The sequence below is a fragment of the Budorcas taxicolor genome, chromosome 1 (assembly GCF_023091745.1).
Source record: "Budorcas taxicolor isolate Tak-1 chromosome 1, Takin1.1, whole genome shotgun sequence".
NCBI lineage: Eukaryota > Metazoa > Chordata > Mammalia > Artiodactyla > Bovidae > Budorcas > Budorcas taxicolor.
The window spans coordinates 5,727,323-5,749,524 of NC_068910.1; the positions used below are offsets into that span (position 1 = coordinate 5,727,323).

Below are 22,202 nucleotides of genomic sequence, written 5' to 3' on the forward strand. Positions count from 1 at the left end.
CAAGGCCAGACACTGCCGAAGAGAGCAGAGTCAGAGGGTCGGGCTCCCACCCTGCCGGAGTGGACAGGTCTGGCCAACACCAAGCATTCATTCATCCTTGGTACCTGGCTGAGACAAAGCAAGACTTTCCCTTAGGGGAAAGAACCATGTCCTAAAGCAGGGTTTTTGTACTGTGGCACTGTGGACATTTGTGACTCACAATTCTTGGTCGCAGGCGCTGTCCTGTGCCTTGTTAGAACATTTAACAGCATCCCCAGCCTCTACTCACTAGACGCCAGTAGCCATCCCTCCCCACAATCAAGCTGTAACCTCCAATAATGTTTGCAGACATTTCCAAGTGTCTCCTGGGAGGCAAAACTTCCCTAGTTGAGAACCATCACTCTAGACTAATCACTACTCTAGAGCCATCCTTAAAAAACCTAAAGCCAAGCCCTGGAAAGATCTACAGGGGAGACAGAGTTGAGAATCCCATTAAGCCCTACTCAGTCCTATTAAGTTAGAGGAGCTTGACAAACAGCTTGACAAACCGACTCACACTAAAAAACAAATCTGAACTTACACAAGTTTAAGGTGATCAGCCAGTAGCTGAATTATCTATTAAAATAAAAAACAACTACTCGTCAGAGGAAGATAACAAACCCAGAATGTTGACAACATATTATCCACAATATTTAGTCAAAACCTACCGGACATGGGGCTTCCCTGGCAGCTCAGGGGTAAAGAATCCACCTGCTCATGCAGGAGAGGCAAGAGACGCAGGTTTGATCCCTGGATCACAAAGATCCCTGGAGAAGGAAATGACAAACCCACTCCAGCTTTCTTGCCTGGGAAATCCCATGGACAAAGGAACTTGGCGGGCTACAGTCCCTGGGGTCACAAGAGAGTCAGACATGACTTAGCAACTATACAACATGTAGCACATAGCTCCTGAGTCTGGAACATAATAATTTTCAATATCTGACTATTTTCTGATTGAGTGAATTAGATAAATTTAATGACGAGCTTGTAAAGCACAGTATCTGATACAGACTCAGCCATCAAGAAATGAGAACCAGTAACTAGTATCACTACTCTTAGGGGATAGCTGAGCAGCTCTTCAAGCACCGAGAGTACAGATTAATAAGGCACCACTAAATTGCTGAAGACTAAAAAGCACACACCTTCACCACGAGTAAATCTGTGGCTGGAAGAATTTAGTGGGTGCCCAGCCATGCACGGCCTTTCAGGGTGTGTACAGAAATTCTGATTCCACCAACAAGCAACTCTTAAGGACTTGCAAGCAGTAAAGAAAAAACCATTCACTATCTTAGTGCATATGATATTAAACTGGGCTTCCCAGGTGGCACAAGTGGTAAAGAACCCATCCACCACAGCAGGAGATGTAAGAGACGTGGATTCAATCCCTGGGTCTGGAAGATGCCCTGCAGGAGGGCATGGCAACCCACTCCAGTATCCTTGCCTGGAGAATCCCATGGACAGAGGAGCCTGGCCAGCTACAGACCATTCATTGTTGTTGTTCAGTTGCTCAGTCATGTCCAACCCTTTGCGACCCCATGGACTCTAGCATGCCAGGCTTCCCTACCCTTCACCAACTCCTGGAGCTAGCGCAAACTCACATCCATTGAGTTGGTGATGCCATCCAACCATCTCATCCTCTGTCGTCCCCTTCTCCTCCCGCCTTCAATCTTTCCCCGCATCAGGATCTTTTCCAATGAGTCAGTTCTTCCTTCAGGTAGCCAAAGTATTGGAGCTTCAGCATCAGTCCTTCCAATGAATATTCAGGACGGATTTCCTTTGGGATTGACTGGTTGGATCTCTTTGCAGTCCAAGGGACTCTCAAGAGTCCTCTCCAACACCACAATTCAAAGGCATCAATTCTTCGGCACTCAGCTTTCTTTATGGTCCAACTCTCACATCCATACATGACTACTGGAAAAACCATAGCCTTGACTAGATGGACCTTTGTCAGCAAAGTAATACCTCTGCTTTTTAATATGCTGTCTAGGTTGGTCACAGCTTTTCTTCCAAGGAGCAAGCGTCTTTTCATTTCTTGGCTGCAGTCACTGTCCATAGGGTTGCACAGAGCTGGACACAGCTGAGGTGACTTGGCAGGCACATGGTGGTTAGGTTGATAACACCCCTCAAGTTCCCGAGGCGTCTGCCTGATGACTGGAAGAAGTGCACCTTCAGGTGCATTCCAGCCCCCGCACAGCCCATCACCGCTGTCATCACCGACTTTACTGTGTCTCTTTCCGAGGAGACTGTCAACCAACCCCTTGAAGACAAGAACAACATGTGATCTGATTCTGCCTCCCCCTGCTTGGTTCTGAGCGGAAAATACATCTGCGTGGTGGAACCATGACCATAACCCAGGAGCAAATAAAGCGAAAGGAAAACTTTAGGGGATTTTCAGTCCCAAGGAGTGAGGTTTGCAAGCACCCATGTCAGTGAGGTTAGCAATCTTTTCCAAAATATCTCCAATATCTCTAAGTCAGTATCAGTTCTGTAAATACTGGTTTGAACGTCTGACAGCTAAGAGGCCCATTTTGCCTTGGGTCCGAACCCAGAATCAGAGTATACTGCCACCAGGGGGCAGCAATTCCATGGTCCCATCCCTGAGGTTCATCAGTTCAGTTCAGTTCAGTCACTTCCTCGTGTCCGACTCTTTGCGACCCCATGGACTGCAGCACGCCAGGCCTCCCTGTCCATCACCAACTCCCGGAGCCTACTCAAACTCATGTCTATCACGTCGGTGATGCCATCCAACCATCTCATCCTCTGTCATCCCCTTCTTCTTCTGCCTTCAATCCTTCCCAGCATCAGGGTCTTCTCCAACGAGTACGTTCTTGGCATCAGGTGGCCAAAGTATTGGAGTTTCAGCTTCAGCATCAGTCCTTCCAAGGAATATTCAGGACTGATTCATCAGGTAGGTTTTTTTTAAATTATTTACTTTAATTGTAGGATAATTACTTTACAACATTGTGATGGCTTTTGCTGTACATCAACATGAATCAGTCATAAGCATACGTGTGATCCCTCCCTCCCAAACCCTGCCTCCCACTGCCTTCCCCACCCCATCCCTCAGGTTGTCACAGAGCATCAGCTTTGGGTTCCCTGCATCATACATCAAACGCCCACTGGCTATCGATTTTACATGGGGTAATGGATGTTTCAATGCTGTTCTCTCAAATCATCCCACCCTCTCCTCCCACTGTGTCCAAAAGCCTGTTCTTTATGTCTGTTTCTCCTTTGCTGCCCTGCACCTAGGATCGTCAGTGCCATCTTTCCAGGTTCCATATACATCAGATAGGGTTTTAAACCAGGGTCTTATCTTCCCTGACTTGTCCCCCGGTGAGGTGGAGAGAGGGGGAGACTTGGCGTTCTGAGGGCTTTCTCTGGGCATCGTCCAACCCTGACCCTTAGCTTCAGGCTCCAGTTCCCTCCAGAGAGGAGGCGGTCTTGGGGTGCTTGTCCCTGACTTGGGAAAGCAGACCCCGGGACTTGGATCTGTGACAGGCCTTTCTGTTCCTGCCCTGAAAACACACACTCGAAACACAATGAAGAGCGAGAGTGGCAGAAATCTGGGGCAGGGAAAATGTGATTTCCTGCAAGAGCCCCTCCACTCGCCTAAAGACTGAAAAGGCAGAAAATAAAAATTTGAGGGGGGGAAAAATGGAGTGGAAGCACTTCACACTTGAGAGAGAACACAGGGCTGACAGAGAAGACAAATAGATGTTTAGAAAGTTATAACAGACCTCGGAATGCAAATTGCCAGGGGACAAAGGCGGCGAGCTGCTGTGTCGCTTCAAGTGCTTGACGAGAAACTTAATTACTGGACCCACGATTAGAGGCGCTCGGTTCTGAGTTCAAGGCCTCCCCCTTGGGCTGCGGGGCCTGGGCTCATCCTGGCCAGAGCCAGTGGCATGGACACAGAAGGAGGAACACTGCCGAGTGCCCGATGCCCTCCTATGTGCCAGGCCCTGGCCAGGCACCCACACTGAAAACTGGAAGTGCGTTTGCCTTCCCAGGTACACTGGCTTCACGGCTGCCGTGTGCAGCAGATGTTCATACCTGGATGGACAGGTGACAGCCCTGAGTCAGAGAGGGATGGGCTGAAGGCGGCCCAGGAACTCAATGCAGGAGTGTCTCAGATTTCCTTCCCACTGCATGGACAATCCCTCTGTCTGAACACCCAAGCACGGCACATGCCATGTCGCCATAAGGCAAAGTCACACCAACTGGTGGCAGCTGCCCTTCCTCTCTTCATTCACTCCTTCAAAGCCGACTTACTGAGCGTGCACGGTGCTGCAGGCACTGGAGATCCACCAGCGACTGTACCGGGCCAGTCCCTGCCCTCACAGACCCTACACTGCTGCGCGTGGCAGACAGTGATACACAATGAATGAAGTCCGAATGTGGGCGAGGGCCACGGAGAAGTCAAAGCCGGGAAGGTGGACGGGATGTGCGGGGGGTGTGAGGGAGCAGCGGTTTGAAACCAGGCAGGCAGGAAGCCCTCAGGGACACAACAGCCCTGCAGACCTGGAGACCTCGTCCATGGCTCTCTTGACACCACAGCGTCCCATGACAAACGCTTTCTCCTGGCTCCCAAGCTCCCAGCACTCAGCTCTTCACCTGTTTTCCATTTCTGGAGTTCTCTCTGCTGCCTCACTAGCTTGGGAGCCAGGAGAAGGAGACTGCTGTGAACACTGCCTCCCCACCCCTGCCCAGCCCCACAATCAGTTTTCATGGAGAATCCCTGCCATACAAGCTCAGAGTGGCCAGGAGGGCCCCTCAAAGGGAACTGTCCCTTGTTAAAAGGCCCCGGGAGCTGGTGTCTAGAGCTCTGCACCAGTCAGGCTCCCTCTGTCCCTTTGCAAACATAAATGACACAGCAAATAGCTGTGTCTGAGCCCCTTGTAAGTGGGAAGAAAGGGGGGCCGGGCCAGATCTCGAATTAATGGAGATCCCGGACCCTGCAGAGGCTGCATCTGAACTCCTTGTCACCCTGGTTGGGATGCTGGCAGAAGAGCATCCCCATGGGGCGGGAAGGCACCCCAGGGATCCCCCTTCTGTGCGTCACTGCCTCCCCTCCCCTGTTGACCTGCACAGGCACCGCCCCTCCCACCACAGGCCCCAGACTTTAGGGAATGCCAAACATGTCTGCAGAAAAGTGACACTCTGACGGTAAGGTGCAGCCCCCCAGTTATCAATGGAGCCTCGGGACAGGGCTGGCTGCAGCAGAAGAGACCAGGTGACTTGGGGGTTCTGTCCAACACCTGCAGGCTAGGCATCAGCATCCCTGAAGCCCCCACGCAGCGAGCCTCTGGGAAGGCAAGAGCGAGCCTCTGGGAAGGCAAGAGCGGGAAAGCAACAGCAAGAGTGCAGCCGCTCCCCATCCCCTGGGATGGATGTAGACAAGGCTGATCGGTCCCTGGCTTTGCCACAAGGACGGTCATCTTTTCACAGGGAGAGGAACTCGGGTGAGGAGGGGAGACTCTGCTCTCTTGCACCAGGCGGTAGGACACCTGCAGGGAAGGGGGTCTTGCTCATTCTACACACTGAGTGTCTGACACTTGTGTTCGTATTGGGTTCAGGGCTTGGTTCAGTGTGGGCAAGGCCTGTGGGCAAGGCCTCTTTCCACAGCATGGATAAGCCCCAGGGAACAGGCAGAATAGTGACCTTTTCTAGACTTGTAAGTAGCCAGTGAAATCACTAAGTGGAGTCCTTCCATCACAAAGCGGAGTACTTTGTTAATATGGGTTTCACTTTTTCCAAGGATAATCCCTTATTGCCATGGGGGAGGTGGGAGGGGGGTTTGGGATTGGGAACATGTGTACACCCGTGGCGGATTCATGTTGATGTGTGGCAAAACCAACACAATATTGTAAAGTTAAAATAAATAAATAAATAAACATTTTAAAAATAAATGCAAAAAATAAATAAACAAAATAAACAATGACAAAAAGTGTGTATCAACTGGTAATTAAACCCACCCAGACTCTTTTGGCCTTTCCCAATTTGGGGTGGGGTGGGAGGGGAGGATATTAAAATAGTTTTAAGAAGTGAAAAAAAAAATAGTGCCCTTTGCTTCTTCATGGTCTGGTACATGTCATAACCGGGTGGTATGGATACTCACCTCCTTTCATTTAGGAGTTGTCCTGCCCAGAACCCAGGGACTCTAGGCTGTGAGTCCTCATTGGGTTGCTCAGTTGCTGTGTGGCCACAGGCAAGTGTCCCAGCCTCTCTGATCTGAGTCTCTCTGCCTGCCAAGCGGATGCTCTAGCTGGGGCACTGTGACTCTGCTGTCCTGCTCATGGGCTGCCCTCTCTCGGCACAAGGAGACAAGCTGTTCATGGTGTATCTGTCTCCAAAGGTGGAGGAACTGTCAAAACCCTTACACACACTCAGCGTGCCTGTACGCTCCACCGCCTGCCTTTCAGCCCCAAAGCAGACAGAGAGCTGCTTCAGGGCTGCTCCCATCTCGCTTTCCAGCCATGCTGAGCCCTTCCTGCAACACACCCAGCTTTCAAAAACACTACCTACATGGAGTGCTGTTTGCCATTCCCTTTGGGGTCACTAACCTTATCTATGCACCAGACAGTCAGCGATGACTGTTGCTTTTTGGTGGAGCTACACACATGGCGGTGCGCGAGAAGAATCTCCAGAGACCCCCGGACAGTAAGTAGACCAAACCTGTCCATCCTAAAGGAAATCAACCCTGAAGATTTGTTGGAAGGACTGACGCTGAAACTCCAATATTTTGGCCACCTGATTCGAAGAGCTAACTCATTGGAAAAGACTCTGATGCTGGGAAAGACTGAAGGTGGGAGGAGAAGGGGACAAGAGAGGATTGAGATGGTTGGATGGCATCACCGACTCGATGGACATGACTTTGAGCAAACTCTAGGAGACAGTACAGGACAGGGAAGCCTGGCCTGCTGCAGTCCATAGGGTCACAAAGAGTCGGACGTGACTTAGTGACTGAGCAACAACGCCACAAAGACCAAACATATCCATGTCTTGGCCGTTACTCATGGAGAAACAGCAACTATTACAGCTCACAGATCTGGTGAGCTGGAGGTTTCTAGACTTCTTGCTAAAGCAACGAAACATTTCTTTAAAAGCCAAAATAGCTCTGGCTGTTACATTCATTCAGCAAACATTTACTGAGCTACTGTGTAACAGGACCTTCTGCGTTTTGCTAACCCCTTTCCACCGAATGCAGGATGGTAAGGGTGGGAGGTCTTGGAACCCTTGATAAAGGTGGTCACATGGTTTCTGCCTCCACTACTCAATTCTACCTTTGACTCATGCCTTTGGAGAGCCACAGACAATATGTAAAAAAATAATAATAACATGTTCAATGCTCCAGTAAGACCTTATTTATATAGACGGGCAGAGGGCTGAATTTGACCAGAAGGTTATAGTTTGCCAACCCACACTCACAGAAAACTCTCCAAGTCTATTCTGAAAACCATTGAGTGAATTCACCCTTTCATGTCATCTGTGGGGAACTGAGGCCCAGAAGGAGAAAGGAGAAGGAACTTGTCCAGGGTCACTCAGGACCAGAGGAAGAACCCAAGCCCTGACATCCAGCTCCATCACTCAAAGTGGCCACGCTCCACAGAACAGCCTTGTAGGTGAGTGCTGGCCGGGGACCCAGACTTTTTATTAAAGGAAGAGCTGGTAGGTCACTGGGATGATTAGGGCAGATGGTCTGAATGGGGAACTGCCTGGCCTCACCTTTGTTCTTTGGCCTGTGGGCGTGCGTATTTCTATGTGTACATGTGTGTCCATGTGCAGGGCTCCAAGGCTGGGAAAGACTGAGGGAGGGAGAGGAAGGGGCAACAGAGGGTGAGATGGCTGGATGGCATCACTAACTCAAAGGACATGAGTTTGAGTAAACTCTGGGAGGTAGTGGAGGTCAGGGAAGCCTGGCATGCTGCAGCCTGTGGGGTCACAGAGAGTCAGACACGACTTAACAACTGAGCAACACTAAGACTGTAGGTATCACAGTTGGGTTTTCACAAACTTTTCTGATCATCAGGATGGTCACTGAAGCCTCTTAATAATATAGATGCTCATGTGCCATCTCAGCCTCCCAACAATGCTTCTCAATGAGTGCCAAGGTGTCTCGGGGATCAGCCAGGTTTGGAAGCTCTGGGAGATGCTTGGGACCAGCCGACCCTGAGGACCAGGAGAAGGAGGCCAGTGAGCAGAGGAGAGAACAGGACAGCTGTCCTGGGTCAAGGCAGAATTCATGGACCTAACAAAAATACACAGACCGGTGATTTCGGAAATCTGTTTTCCAAAACTGCTTCTTCAACTGAGCCCTTGGCATCAGAGGTTGGAGTTGGAGAGGCCAACCGTCAGGACCTCATTTCCTTCTTCCTAGGGATTCTGCCTGCAACTCAGGTGGCTGCTGTCAGCAGCCCGGTAGGGTCTGAGCCTCGGGGCCCTCATGGTGTGGCAGACTGAGACAGAAATGAACACACAGGCCCCTGCCACCATCCGCTTTAATCCACCGTAATGAGCTATACCTGAGCTGCACAAACCAGGCCTCCTCAAACATTCCTGCCCCTACCTTCCTAACAGGGGGCAGCCTCAGCTGAGACCACAGACGTGACATCTGTGAAATGAAAATATCTCCTGCCATATTAACAAACAAGAAATGTCACAGCCATCAGAGATTTCTGGCCTCCAAATGTGAATAAGGGCTGCCCAAACTGCAACCCAGCAGATGCTGCCACCCCTTCAAGGTGACTGCTGAGGTGCTGGGGGAATGCAAGAAGCAAGGTGAAGGAGGAGACAGGATTGTCCCCAGACAGCTGAGGTGCATAGGAAAGGAATGAATTCAGTGAGCCCAGAGGCTTGCACTTTCCCATATACAGAACGCTAAATTCTTTAATTTGATATCTGATCTTTCCTGTTCAGACCACCTGCTCCCTTTGCTGCAAACTTGTAGACAGCTTGACTTCCCCTCCTGTCTCCTTGGAGCAGTTTTGTCAGAGCTACTGAGATGCTGGTCTTCCCAGGCTTGGAGTCCTAAACATTCCCACCAAATAAACTTTCTACTTTCAGGTTGTGACTATGTTTTTTATTTGACACATCTCTTGCAAGCTTTGTAATCAGCTCAACACAGATTCTACACTCTACTCTGTAATCTGTGTTTGTTTTCACAGAAAAACGAGTGCCTCCTCACCCACTGGGATATCTGTGAGTATGTTATTTCACATGTTGGAGCTGCCAGGGGGCCCTCAAATAACACTGAGACCTGGGACCCGCCTCCAGAGAGTTTGCTTTCATTGCTCTGCGTTGTGCTCTGGGAATCAGGATTTTCTAAAGCTCCCCAGGGCTTTCTAACAAGTGGTGGGGGTTGGAAAGACTTGATCCCCTAAGATGTTATCTTCATCTCTTGTCTAACACCCTCAGGCACACACAACACCCCTGCCCACCTGGAGATGCTTCAGCATAAACAGTTCCACCCAGGATTCAGAATGGCTGATGCCTTTCCAAAGACAACTAACAGCCTGGCCAGTTTCTGAGAGAAACTGGGTCTTGGAGATTTTCTTTGTGGGGGGTTTGCTCACAGGTTACCGGTTATTTTCTTTCTGTGAGCAAACTCCCTGCAAAGAAAATCACCAAGACCCAGTTTCTCTCAGAGAACCACGGCTGCAGAGATCTGTGTTCTCAGGTGGGGGAAAAAGGTGTATTTTTATTTTTACTGGCCTCTAACTGAGCAATTCCTTCAATTATGAATGCAGGCAATAGACCACAGTCCAAGCAGCAGTATGCATACGCGTGCTTAGTTGCTCAGCTGTGTCCAACTCTCTGCAACCCCAAAGACTGTAGCCTACCAGGCTCCTCTGTCCATGGAATCCTCCAGGCAAGAATACTGGAGTGGGTTGCCATGCCCTTCTCCAGGAAATTTTCCTGACCTAGGGAATGAACCTGGGTCTCCTGCATTATAGACGGATTCTCTACTGTTGGAGCCACTAGAGAAGCGCTGTTAGCAGTAGAAACCCCAGGTATTTTCATATCACGGTATAGATATCTCCAAATATCACTTATGCTCATCACTGCTTTGAAATCATGGAAATTATTCATCATATGCTGGATCTTGCTACACTGTGCTGTGCTAAGTCACTTGCTACTTGACCGTGTCACAAAATCTGTCTTTTTTCATGTTTTGGTGATTGTATTTCAATATATCTGATTCCCTGTTTTATGCATTGAGAAGCATTATTCTGAGAAGGAGGCCACTGACCTTCCAACTACTTGACAGGGCCACTGAGCCTCCAAGGAGAAGCCTCCGTGGAGGTGGCAGGTGGCTGTGGACGGAGCCAGCAACTCTTACCTGTGGGTCGGAGAGCCGGGAGAGGTCGGGGTACAGGTAGAACTTGACGCCTTCGGAGGCCCCGGGCAACGTGACCCCTCGGATCAGGAGGATCAGCAGCATGACATAGGGGAACGTCGCAGTGACATACACCACCTGCCAGGAGAGGAGGGCAAGAGTCAAGAAGGGGCGATGATGATGGGCAAAGCAGCAGCTCCCGCCCCTAACTTCTCGCCGGCAGCAAAGGGCTGCCCAGTGCAGCAGCAAGAGCCCTAACACACGCGTTCTCCCCTCAAGGCCAGATCTTGCAGCGAGCATCTCCTGAGAGCCCGTGGATGGTGCTGGATCAGCGGTCCTCTCCAACCTTCTTCTGACCGGCACCGAAGAAAGAAATACATACGACACCACAACCATACACACGAAGAGCCAAGACAGGAAGTTTTGCAGACTCATGCTCATCTCACATGTGTGATGCACTCTAAGACTTTCTATCAGACGGTTCCATTTGAAAAAAAAAAAAAAAACTGGTCATGATCTTTAAATTCACATCACGATTTACCAACGGGTCAAGACCCACGTTTTTGAAAATCACTGCTCTTAACAGAAAATCAAGTTTTCATTGCCAAAGCCAGGACAGAAGATAGAATAAAACAGAGAAGGGAACGGGAAGGGCAGAGGAGGCTGGGGAGCTGTTTAGGGTGCTGTTTTCCCAGAATCATTCTGGCATGGTCCGCCTGGAAGGAGGAGACTGATGAACCTGATTGGCCCCTGCAGCCCAAGGATTCTGTGCACAAATCAAGGCAGGGAAAGAGACAGAATCTTCCCCACGCGTCCTTGAGCAGGAGCAGCTTCGAAGGAAATGGCCACACCATGACGGATCGCGGGAATTCCTGTCTGCCCGGGGTGCCCGCTCCTGGCCACACTCGTCCTCCCGCACGTCCTCTCCTCCAATCACTTGGCTCCTCTATCTAGAGCAGCAACTTGTTAACCTCTGGGGGCCGCAGACACTTCAGAGACTCTCCTGACAACTGTGGACAGGCTCCCCCTCTCCATTCACAGATCACGCACACCAGCATTTGGATGGCCCAGAGGCTCTGATTCCTCAGGTAAAGGACCTACGTATGATCTTAATCCCGCCAGCACTCTGGAGCCTCTCACCCCTTTGCAAGGCAGGGCTTCTTCTACCAGCAGCTCAGGCCTTCATGCTACTCATTTATTTACAATATTTACTCAGTCATCCCTCTACTCACTCACACCCACGCCCAACACCCTTATGAACAGAACACTGAGCTAGACTTCTGGATTAAGTGGGGGGTGGTCACAGAATGTGGGTCTCTGTTCAAGAGGCTTCCCCACTGGTTAAAAAAAAAAAAAAGATAGACGTGTATGTAGGTAGATACAGCATCCACTGTGTAACTGGGGGAACAGAGGATGGTGGAGCACAGAGAAGCCAGTAGCTAAGCTCAGGGACTGTCAGGGAGGGCTTCTCCAAGGAGGTGATCCAGCTATTGACCCATAAAAGATGAAGAGGAGTTTCAGGACACAGGAAACTTGGAGAAAAGGAAGAAGGAACCAGTAAGATCCTACCGCATGCTGGACACTTTACACGTGACGACAGAAATGGCTAGGTTTATTCACCACTTTTACACGCCAGTCATTCATTCTTCAGATAGCTATGATTATCCTCTGATTAGATATGAAGAAGATATCTAGCATCCTAGATGCTAAGTCAGGATGGCCCAGCTAAGGAATAGCTGATGTAGATTTAGAAGGAGGCCTGTGGTAAAGGTCCTGGCTTCAAGGTCATGTGATCAACCACTGGGCTGTGTATGTGACTCTTATGACAGCAATGCGAATTCAGTGTTATTTCCCCCATGTTTAGAGATGTGACTCTCAGAGAAGTCCAGTCATTTGATGGGCAATGTTAACTCAGTCCTCAGAAATAAAAAAATAAAGGTGGTGTCAATGGGTCCCGCCACTGAGACAACCTGGAAGGCTGGATAACCTCTTCTAGACACTGTCCCCAACCTGCGGTGACCACGCCACCCTCAGGCCACCCACAGTCCTGCCCCGCAGATTTTGGCATCCGTGTTCAATCCACATGTCATGTAATCAATGCGAACAATCTCTTGCCATCACAAATGTAATCCAGAGAAGACAAATGCAAGTTAAATATATAGAGAGACCAGCAGTCATTATTAGTAGTATAATAAAACATCCCAGGTTGCACTAGGGGTAAAGAATCTGCCTTCCAAGGCAGGAGACACAGGTTTGATCCCTGGGTCAGAAAGATCCCCTGGAGAAGGGAATGGCAACCCCCTGCAGTATTCTTGCCTGAAAAATCCCATGGACAGAGGAGCCTGGTGGGCTACAGTCTATAGGGCTGTACACATACTACGTACATAATAGTAACATTACTAATAAATTGGAGACCAATCAGCAAAAAGTGTTGTTAAGAGTGAGAGCTAAGAGTGCTATAGAATCTCCACCTCCCTTAGCCCAGTCTATTTATCATAGATCTTCAGCATTTCAGGTAAGAGCTTGACTCTCCTGCCTTCAAAATGAAGGCCCCCTAGTCAACTAGCTTATGTCTATGAAGCTGGGGAGGCTAAACTCTATTGCTTTCATTGTATAATTTCCACTTCTGCTTCTGCTATATGGTGGAAGATTAATTATCCAGAATGCCTAGGACCTGATTAATGATATTTCTGGAGTTTAACTCTCAATGCTCACTAAATCAGCGGGGAAAAAAGTGTTACTATGTGAAACATAAGAACAAAGGAAAATCATAGACATTTGTGCTTCGATCTGTGGGACCATCTTGGTGTGACTTGACATTCTGCTTTTTCTCTGCCTGGTCTGTAGTGAGTGGACTGGGCCAATGGTGTGTCATTAGATGTCACTTATAACCTGGCCGCACGTACCTGTGCAGGGTCCTGGAAGCACACAGAGCAGACAGTCAGCACAGGGGCACAGTTTATGAAGTGACTGATCACTATTCTGAAGCAATCCCAATGTTCAGAGTCCTAAATGGATGCTCTGCTTCCACAAGACATTTGGGAGAATTCTACTCTCTCTGCTGGTACCCATACCCTCCTTTTCAACATTCATTGTGTAAAGCCATCAGGGAAATAAAACATTCAGGTACAGTGCCCAAAGACCATGGTGTGGACAATGAGTCAGGCTGCCAGAAGAAAACCTCTGGCTGGCAGGCGCTGGCGAAAACAATCCCTTCTCTAAGCCAGTGTTTGTGAGCCCAGAGTCAGGGTACAAAAGGTGGTTCGGGGGCATCATTGCGTAATGGGCGCAAGTGGAGAGCGCCATGAAAGGTGAGATGCAGTGCTGACCCAGCTCTCCTAAAGGCCCCTCCCAGTCTGTCTCTCCCCTCAGCCGTTCCAGACACATGAACGGCACCTTCGATTTCTCCCGAAAGCAGCTACAGGCTGTCCAAACAATACGGACCACGTCATCGAGAGCGCGCCTGTAAACGGCTCACAGGCGGCCACACCTTTCCCGTGCCCATGCCAGATATCACTAATGGGCCACCTTCGTCTGCAGCTAAGCCCGGATGCAGCCCCAGAACCCTCTGCACGGGACTCTAGGCAGCACCGTTCTCGGTTGGGACGAGACCTGCTATCTGTTCTCCTTGCTTTAGCCCATTTTTCACTCATGCCTTTGCCTTCCACTGCGGATCCTTAGTTCTGCCCCCAGAGTGGTGACACCAGGTCTTGTGCTCAAGGAAACAACTGCTGGACGCGTGCACATGGATGAAGAACCTGGAGTCACGAGCCCACTGCAACGGCGTGACACCAGGGCCAGAGGCCAGAGAGACAGGTTGGAGAGTCTCAGGAAGGGCTCTGGCCTTCTCCTGGCCAGGTCGGCGAGGCTGGAGCTGGTCTCTGAGGTTCGGTAGGAACGGGAGAGGCCAGTCGGGTGGGGAAGGTATGGAACCAGCTGAGGATGTGGACGCAAGCACAGATCTGGTCCCCTGGGATGTCTAGGCACCTCCAGGCTGTCCCTGGTGCTCAGGCTGGAGTCAGCCTTGTCACTTCCCTCCGCTTCCTCCACATCCCAGCAGTAGCATCAGGTCCTGCCAGCCTGACCTCCAACTGTATTCTGAAACTACAGCCCCGTCTTCATCCCTGTCATCAGGGCCCTCCATCACCCTTCTTCTCAGCCATGTGACAGGCCCATTCTGTGGCCCGAGGTTTACAAAGAACTCTCTGGCATGTGTCTTCCTGCTCCCCTGAGTCCAAACCCCCAGCCACACAACCCAGGCTGTGGGATACAGAGCCGAGAGCTGGGCTCTGAGTCAGGGACCCCGCGCTCCAGTCCTGGCACTGCCCCCACTTGCCGTGCGGCTCAACCAGTCTCCACTGCACCGCCCCCCCACCCCCAGCCATTCCACTCTCAGCTGTGCCAGGCCCCTCGCTGCTGGGGCGCAGGCCAGGCCTCCTGCAGGCCTCCCTGCCTTTTCATGCCTCCCTTTGTCCAAATGTCCACCCCCAGCTCCTGGGCCACCCACGGCGTCAGTCCTGGGTATGCCCGACTCCCCACGGCTTTGAGGGCCCCTCAAAGGCAGGGGCCCTGCCTTCCAGCTGTGATGTCCTGGTCCCATTACTGTCCACGTTAGGCAGGGTGGCCCCAGCGGTGGGTCTGAAGTTCCTTGGTCTCACATCAGGGGCTGCCCAATTCGCTAGAAACCACGCCGTGTGCCCTGTCCTCCCCAACCGCCACCCCACCCACATCCACCCCCACTCACGCCTACATCCTCCCGGCACTAGAGTTCTTCTCTGTCAGCTGTTTAACTCACTGTCGTGCCAGTTTAAGATTTCTGAAATGCAAGTTCCACAAAAACACGGGAGTTTCATCTTTTCCTTTCCCTGCTGTATCCACAGTGCCCAGGCCAGCCTACGTTTCACAAAACGAGCTCAAAAAACATCTGTGAGAGAGACAAATCAGCAGGCTGATATCTGAACCCTGAGATTAGATGTAGGTCTTCAGAACAGCTCCCGTGCTTTGTCCACTGGAAATGCCAGATCCACATAAAATGGGGTTCAGAAAATTGCATCGGATTTTAAGGAGCGTTCATGGCTTCCCTGATGGCTGAGCAGGTAAAGAATCTGCCTGCAACGCAGGAGACACAGTAGATGAGGGTTCAGTTCCTGGTTCTGGAAGATCCCCTGGAGGAAGGCATGGCAACCCATTCCAGTATTCTTGCCTGGAGAATCCCATGGACAGAGGAGCCCGACAGGCTACAGTCCAAAGGGTTGCAAAGAGTCACATACGACTGACTGAGCGACTAAGCACACACACACACACACATACACACAAGAATAAGGAAATCACAGTAAACGTGGCTTTAAAAGATGGACCAGTTCAATGACGGAGGGCTAAGACGTTCAGGTGCAGAGTTCAGTTTCACTGTGTCTGAGGCCCTAGGATCCGTCTGGAAGAGCCACGCAGGGTCAGGCATTATGCTAAATGATACAGGATCTGGTTACAGACAAAAATAAGGTCACTGACAAGGTACTATTTCGGAGGCCGGTTCCTGGCCGCTGTCAGTAGTGGTGTGGACCCGGAGAGGTGGGCGTAGGGGAAGCAGGGGTGGTCTCAGCTGTCAGACCACTTGGGCCTCTGAAAGGAGATCCCTGACCAAAGCACACCCTTGGGTTAAGAAGGAGGTTTTTTTTGTTTTTTTTTTTTTTTTAAACTATTGTTTAATTTCCTTTCAGCAGGTCAAGTCCTACTGAATATAAAGGTTAGCACAATTGGTGGTAATTATACTGTATCCTGTTTTAATTGACTCTAATTGCTCATTTGCATTCCAATACTGGAATCGAGGGGTGTTTTCTCCCTACTTCCAGCACACTGCTATTTATTTCAGGATGGGGAGGGAACTGTGTAATCACTGAGAATGCCGTGAAAGTTCAGAAGGGCGGTCTCTTCGATGGAGTCAGCTAGAAGCATCAATCAAAAGGCACTGAGCTGGAAGGGTGGTGTAGCGCCAGGGACCCAAGACCACAGGGTCAGAAGACACAATTTGCAGGGCAGTGTAGGCGAGTTACACACCCTCTCTGGGCTGGCATTTTACCGTGGACAATGAGGCAAGGGTAAACTAATCTAAAGCGCAATCACTCTTACCATCTTCCCAATGATTTTTTTGCGATATACATGTGTCATCTTTATTTTCTTAGTATCTTCTATACATCAATATGCTCTCTTGCATTAAATAAATAGTATATAATAAGAAAACTGTGATTTTTTTTACCATAAACTGAAAATCTTTATCTCTTATCACAAACAGAAGGTAAAAGCAAAAATAAATGCAATGAAGATAAAATGTGATTAAATTCTAGCCAAAGGCTCTGAGACTGCACTGTGTTCTCAGTTCAAAAGCAAGACTAGCAAGTGTCAGAGAGTTACTAAAATAGCTAAAAAGCTTACTGCACCTTAAGACGCATGGGCATGTTCTTTAATCCAGGTTCATGCATCACTAAAATCACCCTGCGGACCGCCAGGAGAAAGAGCCTTTCCCACATTCCTGAGAAAGACAGATGATCGTTGAGGTCTATCCTAGCAACTACAGTGTTTTCTAGAATGCAATCCTTTTCAAAGGACCAGGAGGACTCCTGGGAGCTCTCCGGGGTCCTGATTCTGACTTGGGCTGAACCTGCCTTGAGCCAGCTACCTGCAGCTTGGGACCCTGAGGTTGACTGAGCACCGACCCGGTGCCTGAGGTATGTCGCAGAAGACCACTACCTGATCTGCATACCACTTGAATAAGTTCTATCCTCGTTTTGAAGATGAAGAAAAAACAGACGCTTGAGAGAGAACTGGTTTGTTCCCAGTCACAGAGCAAGAAGAGATAAGAAAACCTTCCTCAGTGATCAATGCAAAAAAATAGAGGAAAACAACAGGATGGGAAAGACTAGAGACTGCTTCAAGAAAATTAGAGATCCCAAGGGAACATTTCATGCAAAGGTGGGCACAATAAAGGACAGAAATGGCATGGACCTAACAGAAGCGGAAGACATTAAGAAAAGGTGGCAAGAATACACAGAAGTACTATACAAAAAAGATCTTAATGACTCAGATAACCACAATGGTGTGATCACTCACATAGAGCCAGACATCCTGGAGTCTGAAGTCAAGTGGGCCTTAGGAAGCATCACAATGAACAAAGCTAGTGGAGGTGATGGAATTCTGGCTGAGCTATTTCAAATCCTAAAAGATGATGTTAAGGTGCTGCACTCAATATGCTAGCAAACTTGGTAAACTTAGCACTGACCACAGGACTGAAAAAGATCAGTGTTCATTCCATCCCAAAGAAACGCAATGCCAAAGAATGTTCAAATTACCGCACAATTGCACTCATCTCACATGCTAGCAAAATAATGCTCAAAATTCTCCAAGCTAGGCTTCAACAGCACATGAACTGAGAACTTCCAGATGTTCAAGCTGGATTTAGAAATGACAGAGGAACCAGAGATCAAATTGCCAACATCCATTGGATCATCGAAAAAGCAAGAGTTCCAGAAAAACATCTACTTCTGCTTTAATGATCATGACAAAGCCTTTGACTGTGTGGATCACAACATACTGTGGAAAATTCTTCAAGAGACGGGAATACCAGACCACCTGACCTGCCCCCTGAGAAATCTATATGCAGGTCAAGAAGCAACAGTTAAAACCAGACCTGGAACAACAGACTGGTTCCAAATTGGGAAAGGAGTATGTCAAGGCTGTATATTGTCATCCTGAATATTTAACTTATATGCAGAGTACATCATGCAAAATGCCAGGCTGGATGAAGCACAAGCTGGAATCAAGATTGCCAGGAGAAACAGCAATAACCTCGGATATGCAGATGACACCACCCTTACGGCAGAAAGCTAAGAGGAACTAAAAAGCCTCTTGATGAAAGTGAAAAAGGAGAGTGAAAAAGCTGGCTTAAAACTCAACAATCAAAAAGCGAAGATCATGGTATCTGGTCCCCAAATAGATGGGGAAAAATAGAAACAGTGACAAACTTTATTTTCTTGGGCTCCAAAATCACTGCAGATGGCTACTACAGCCATGAAATTAACAGGCGCTTGCTCCTTGGAAAAAAAGCCATGACCAACCTAGACAGCATAATATAAAGCAGAGACATTACTTTGCCAACAAAGGTCTGTCTAGTCAAAGCTATGATTTTTTTCCAGTAGTCATGTATGGATGTGAGAGTTGGACTATTAAGAAAGCTGAGCATCGAAGAATTGAAGTTTTTGAACTGTGGTACTGAAGAAGACTCTTGATAATCCCTTGGACTGCAGAGAGATCCAACCAGTCAATCCTAAAGGAAATCAGTCCTGAATATTCATTGGAAGGGCTGATGCTGAAGCTCCAATACTTTGGCCACCTGTTGCGAAGAGCTGACTCATTGTAAAAGACCCCGATACTGGGAAAGACTGAAGGCAGGAGGAGAAGGGGACGACAGAGGATGAGATGGTTGGGTGGCATCACGGATTCGATGGACATGAGTTTGAGGAAGCTCTGGGAACTGGTGATGAACAGGGAACCCTGGAGTACTGCAGTCATGGGGTTGCAAAGTGTCGGACAAGACTGAGCGACTGAACTAAACAGAACAGAGCTGTCAGTCAGTGATCAGAAGTCGGCCTTCTCCACCACACGTGCCGGGCTCTCTGCCTCAAACCTGGTCACACAATACCATCCTGCTTTCAACTTCTTTGTGCTCCTCTGTCTGTCCTTTAACCTCAAGGGTCCATCCTGCCTGACTCTGGGCAGCATCTCATTACCAGCTACCCCAGACTGGGTAACGCTGTGGTAGCCTAGCCCCATCCCCCTTTCCTTCCACCCATGCTTGCCTCTGTCTGGGGTATAGCTGCACATCCCATATGGTTGGAAAGCACAGCATTGAACATTCAATCTTAAGAGAACCACTGCTTTGAACACCAACAGACTTTTCCCAGATTGGGATTCTGAGAGAGTACTACCTGAATTCCCATGAGAGAACGCTATAGCAGATGCCAAACAGTCTGGCAGAACTGCCACTAAGATGCTATCAATCTCCAGGAACAAGATGCCAGGGGGATGAGAATCGGAAAAGGGCGGTCACCAGAGACACACCTCTCCTCTTTACCAGTTTCAGAGATGTTCTTAGACCAGTCTATCAGAAACAGTAAATGAAGAAATATAGCATTCCCTCTGCTTCAAGTAACCACATTCTAAATAGGTACAGGAAGTAATGTCTTAAAAAGGAAAGACTGGAGGTACTCACTATTCAAGGAGGTAACAGTCTTTTGGCAGTGGTGCTTTGGTCACTTGGTCATGTCCAACTCTTTGTGACGCCATGGCCTGTAGCCCACCAGGCTCCTCTGTCCATGCAATTTCCCAGGCAAGAATACTGGAGTGGGTTGCCATTTTCTGCTGCAGGGGATCTTCCCAACCCAGGGACTGAACAAGAGTCTCCTGCATCGCAGGCAGATGCTTGACCACTGAGCCTCCAGGGAAGCCCGACCGTCCTTTAGCAGTGGAGCAATATTTCCATGAGGAAACGTGCTGTTCTCTGCAGCCAAGCTGTTGGGTGCAGCTTATGGTGAGAAACGTGCAGAGACTTCTCAGATACTGACCCCAAAATGCCACTCCCAGCCCTGGTGAGGTCAAGACAGAAGGATTTGCTCAACATCTAACATCATCTTCAGGGCTGGGATATTGTGGGCAAGAAACCCAACATCTTAGGAGAACAGTGAATAGTATTACTCTTACTTCTGGCTGATGGTTGGGACCAAAAAGATCACCTTCACCCATGGCCTATTCTGACCTTGAGATTCCATGGCTTTATTATTGTGTAGTCAGAGACATCCTGGTTGAAAGCAGAGGGCTCAAGAGGGAAAGTGCTGGCTGGGGACAAATGGAAGATCAGGAGACATCGAGTAAAGATACAATGATGGGAAAAATAATTTCTGTTGGCTCTACATTCTAATGTCAGGAAGTGAAGAGGAACTAAAGAAACTCTTGACGGTGAAAGAGGAGAGGGGAAAAGTAAAACACAACATTTAAAAAACTAAGATTATGGCGTCCAGTCCCACCACTTCATGGCAAATAGATGGGGGGGAAAGTGGAAGCAGTGACAGATTTTATTTTTTTAGACTTTAAAATCACTGCAGATGATGACTACAGCCATAAAATTAAAAGATGCCCGCTCCTTGGAAAGAAAGTTGTGACAAACATAGACAGCATATTAAAATATAGAGACATCACTTTGCCAGTGAAGGCCTATACAGTCAAAGCTACGGTTTTTCTAGTAGTCATGTATGGGTCTGAGAGCTGGACCACAGAGAAGGCTGAATGCTGAAGAACTGATGCTTTTGAATTGTGGTGCTGGAGAAGACTCTTAAGAGTCCCTTGGACTGCAAGATCAAACCAGTCCATCCTAAAGGAAATCAACCCTGAATATTCACTGGACTGATGCTGAAGCTCCAATACATTGGCCACCTAATGCGATGAGCCAACTCACTGGAAAAGACCCTTAGGCTGGGAAAGACTGAAGGCAAAAGGAGAAGGGGGTTGCAGAGGATGAGATGGTTAGATAGCATCACTGACTCAATGGACATGAATAGAAGCAAACTTTGGGAGATAATGAAGGGTAGGGAAGCCTGGAGTGTTGCAGTTCATGGCATCGCAAAGAGTTGGACACGACTGAGCGACTGAATGACAACTACAGGCATTGCTTGTTCTCAAAGATGGAAACTAGTATCATTACAGAGGTGGAAATGGAGGCACCCAAACTGGAGTGTTTGGCCCACAGTTGCCCAGCTAGAAAAACGCAGGATTCAAGTTCAGATCCACCCACCTCCAAAGTCTGATGCTCAGCCACTACCTAGACCCAAGGGGAGTTCAAGTGCAGCCTCATCTCACAGATTTTATTTTGTCTCCCTCTGCTCCCTGAACAAATCCTGCACTTCCCGACGTGTAAGCCTCTCCTTCTGTCATTCCCTTTACCCGGAAGGTCCTGTCCCCCTTCTGAACTCATCAAAAGCTTGCCAGCCTTCAAGGCCAGTTCAGTGACTGTGTCTTCCAGGACTCAGCATGAAGCCGCCAGCCAGGAAGACAAGGCGCCTTCCCCAGTCTGCTGCACACTGGCTGACATGGCACACAGGTATGGGATCAGCGCATCCCCCCACGTGGTAAATTCCCTGGTGGCTCAGATGGTAAAGATGCTACTGCAGTGCAGGAGTCCCAGGTCCAATCCCTGGGTCGGGAAGATCCTCCGGAGAAGGGAATGACTACCTACTCCAGTATTCTTACCTGGAGAATCCCATGGACAGAGGAGCCTGGCGGATTAGAGTCCATGGAGTTGGAAAGAACTGGATACAATTGCGCGACTAACACTTTCACTTCTCTGGGAAAACTAAGTACAAAAACCTAACTTCTGGCACTGTCTACATCTGTGACTGATCCGGGGCAAGCTCTGTATTTCAAGGGCTTGATATTCTCCTCTGTGAAGTGGGAACAATAATAAAGCAGGTTCTCAAGTCCATGGAACGTGGCTGAGTTCCCACCTCCCTCGGGAACTAGCATCTCCACCGCAGCAGGCACAGTGGCCCTTAGTCAACACCTCTCAGAGCCTCCTCTCTCTACTGAGCTCTTTTCTCACTCTGCCCTCTCCTGCGCCTGCCTCTCCCGTACTGAGCCGTATCTCTGTGGTTCTGACTGCTTCTCACAGAGGCCCATGAAGGCTGTAAACAGTTGGTGAATGAGCACACTCAAACCCCAATAACCCAGCAAGAATGAACGGAACAGGACATACTCCCATCAGTCTACAATGGGCTTTTGGTGCAAACAGGCTCTGTTCTTGCCCGAG

At 49.1% G+C, this 22,202-nt stretch overlaps 1 protein-coding gene across 1 annotated transcript in view; it reads right to left on the reverse strand.

The window, feature by feature from the left end:
* The window catches only part of SLC6A11 (solute carrier family 6 member 11), a 122,153-nt gene that overhangs the window by 49,971 nt on the left and 49,980 nt on the right, over positions 1 to 22,202 (reverse strand). Inside the window, exon 6 of the mRNA XM_052637934.1 lies at positions 10,358 to 10,492. Coding sequence (XP_052493894.1) covers positions 10,358 to 10,492 — 135 coding nt within the window. The remainder of the gene's footprint in view (positions 1 to 10,357; positions 10,493 to 22,202) is intronic.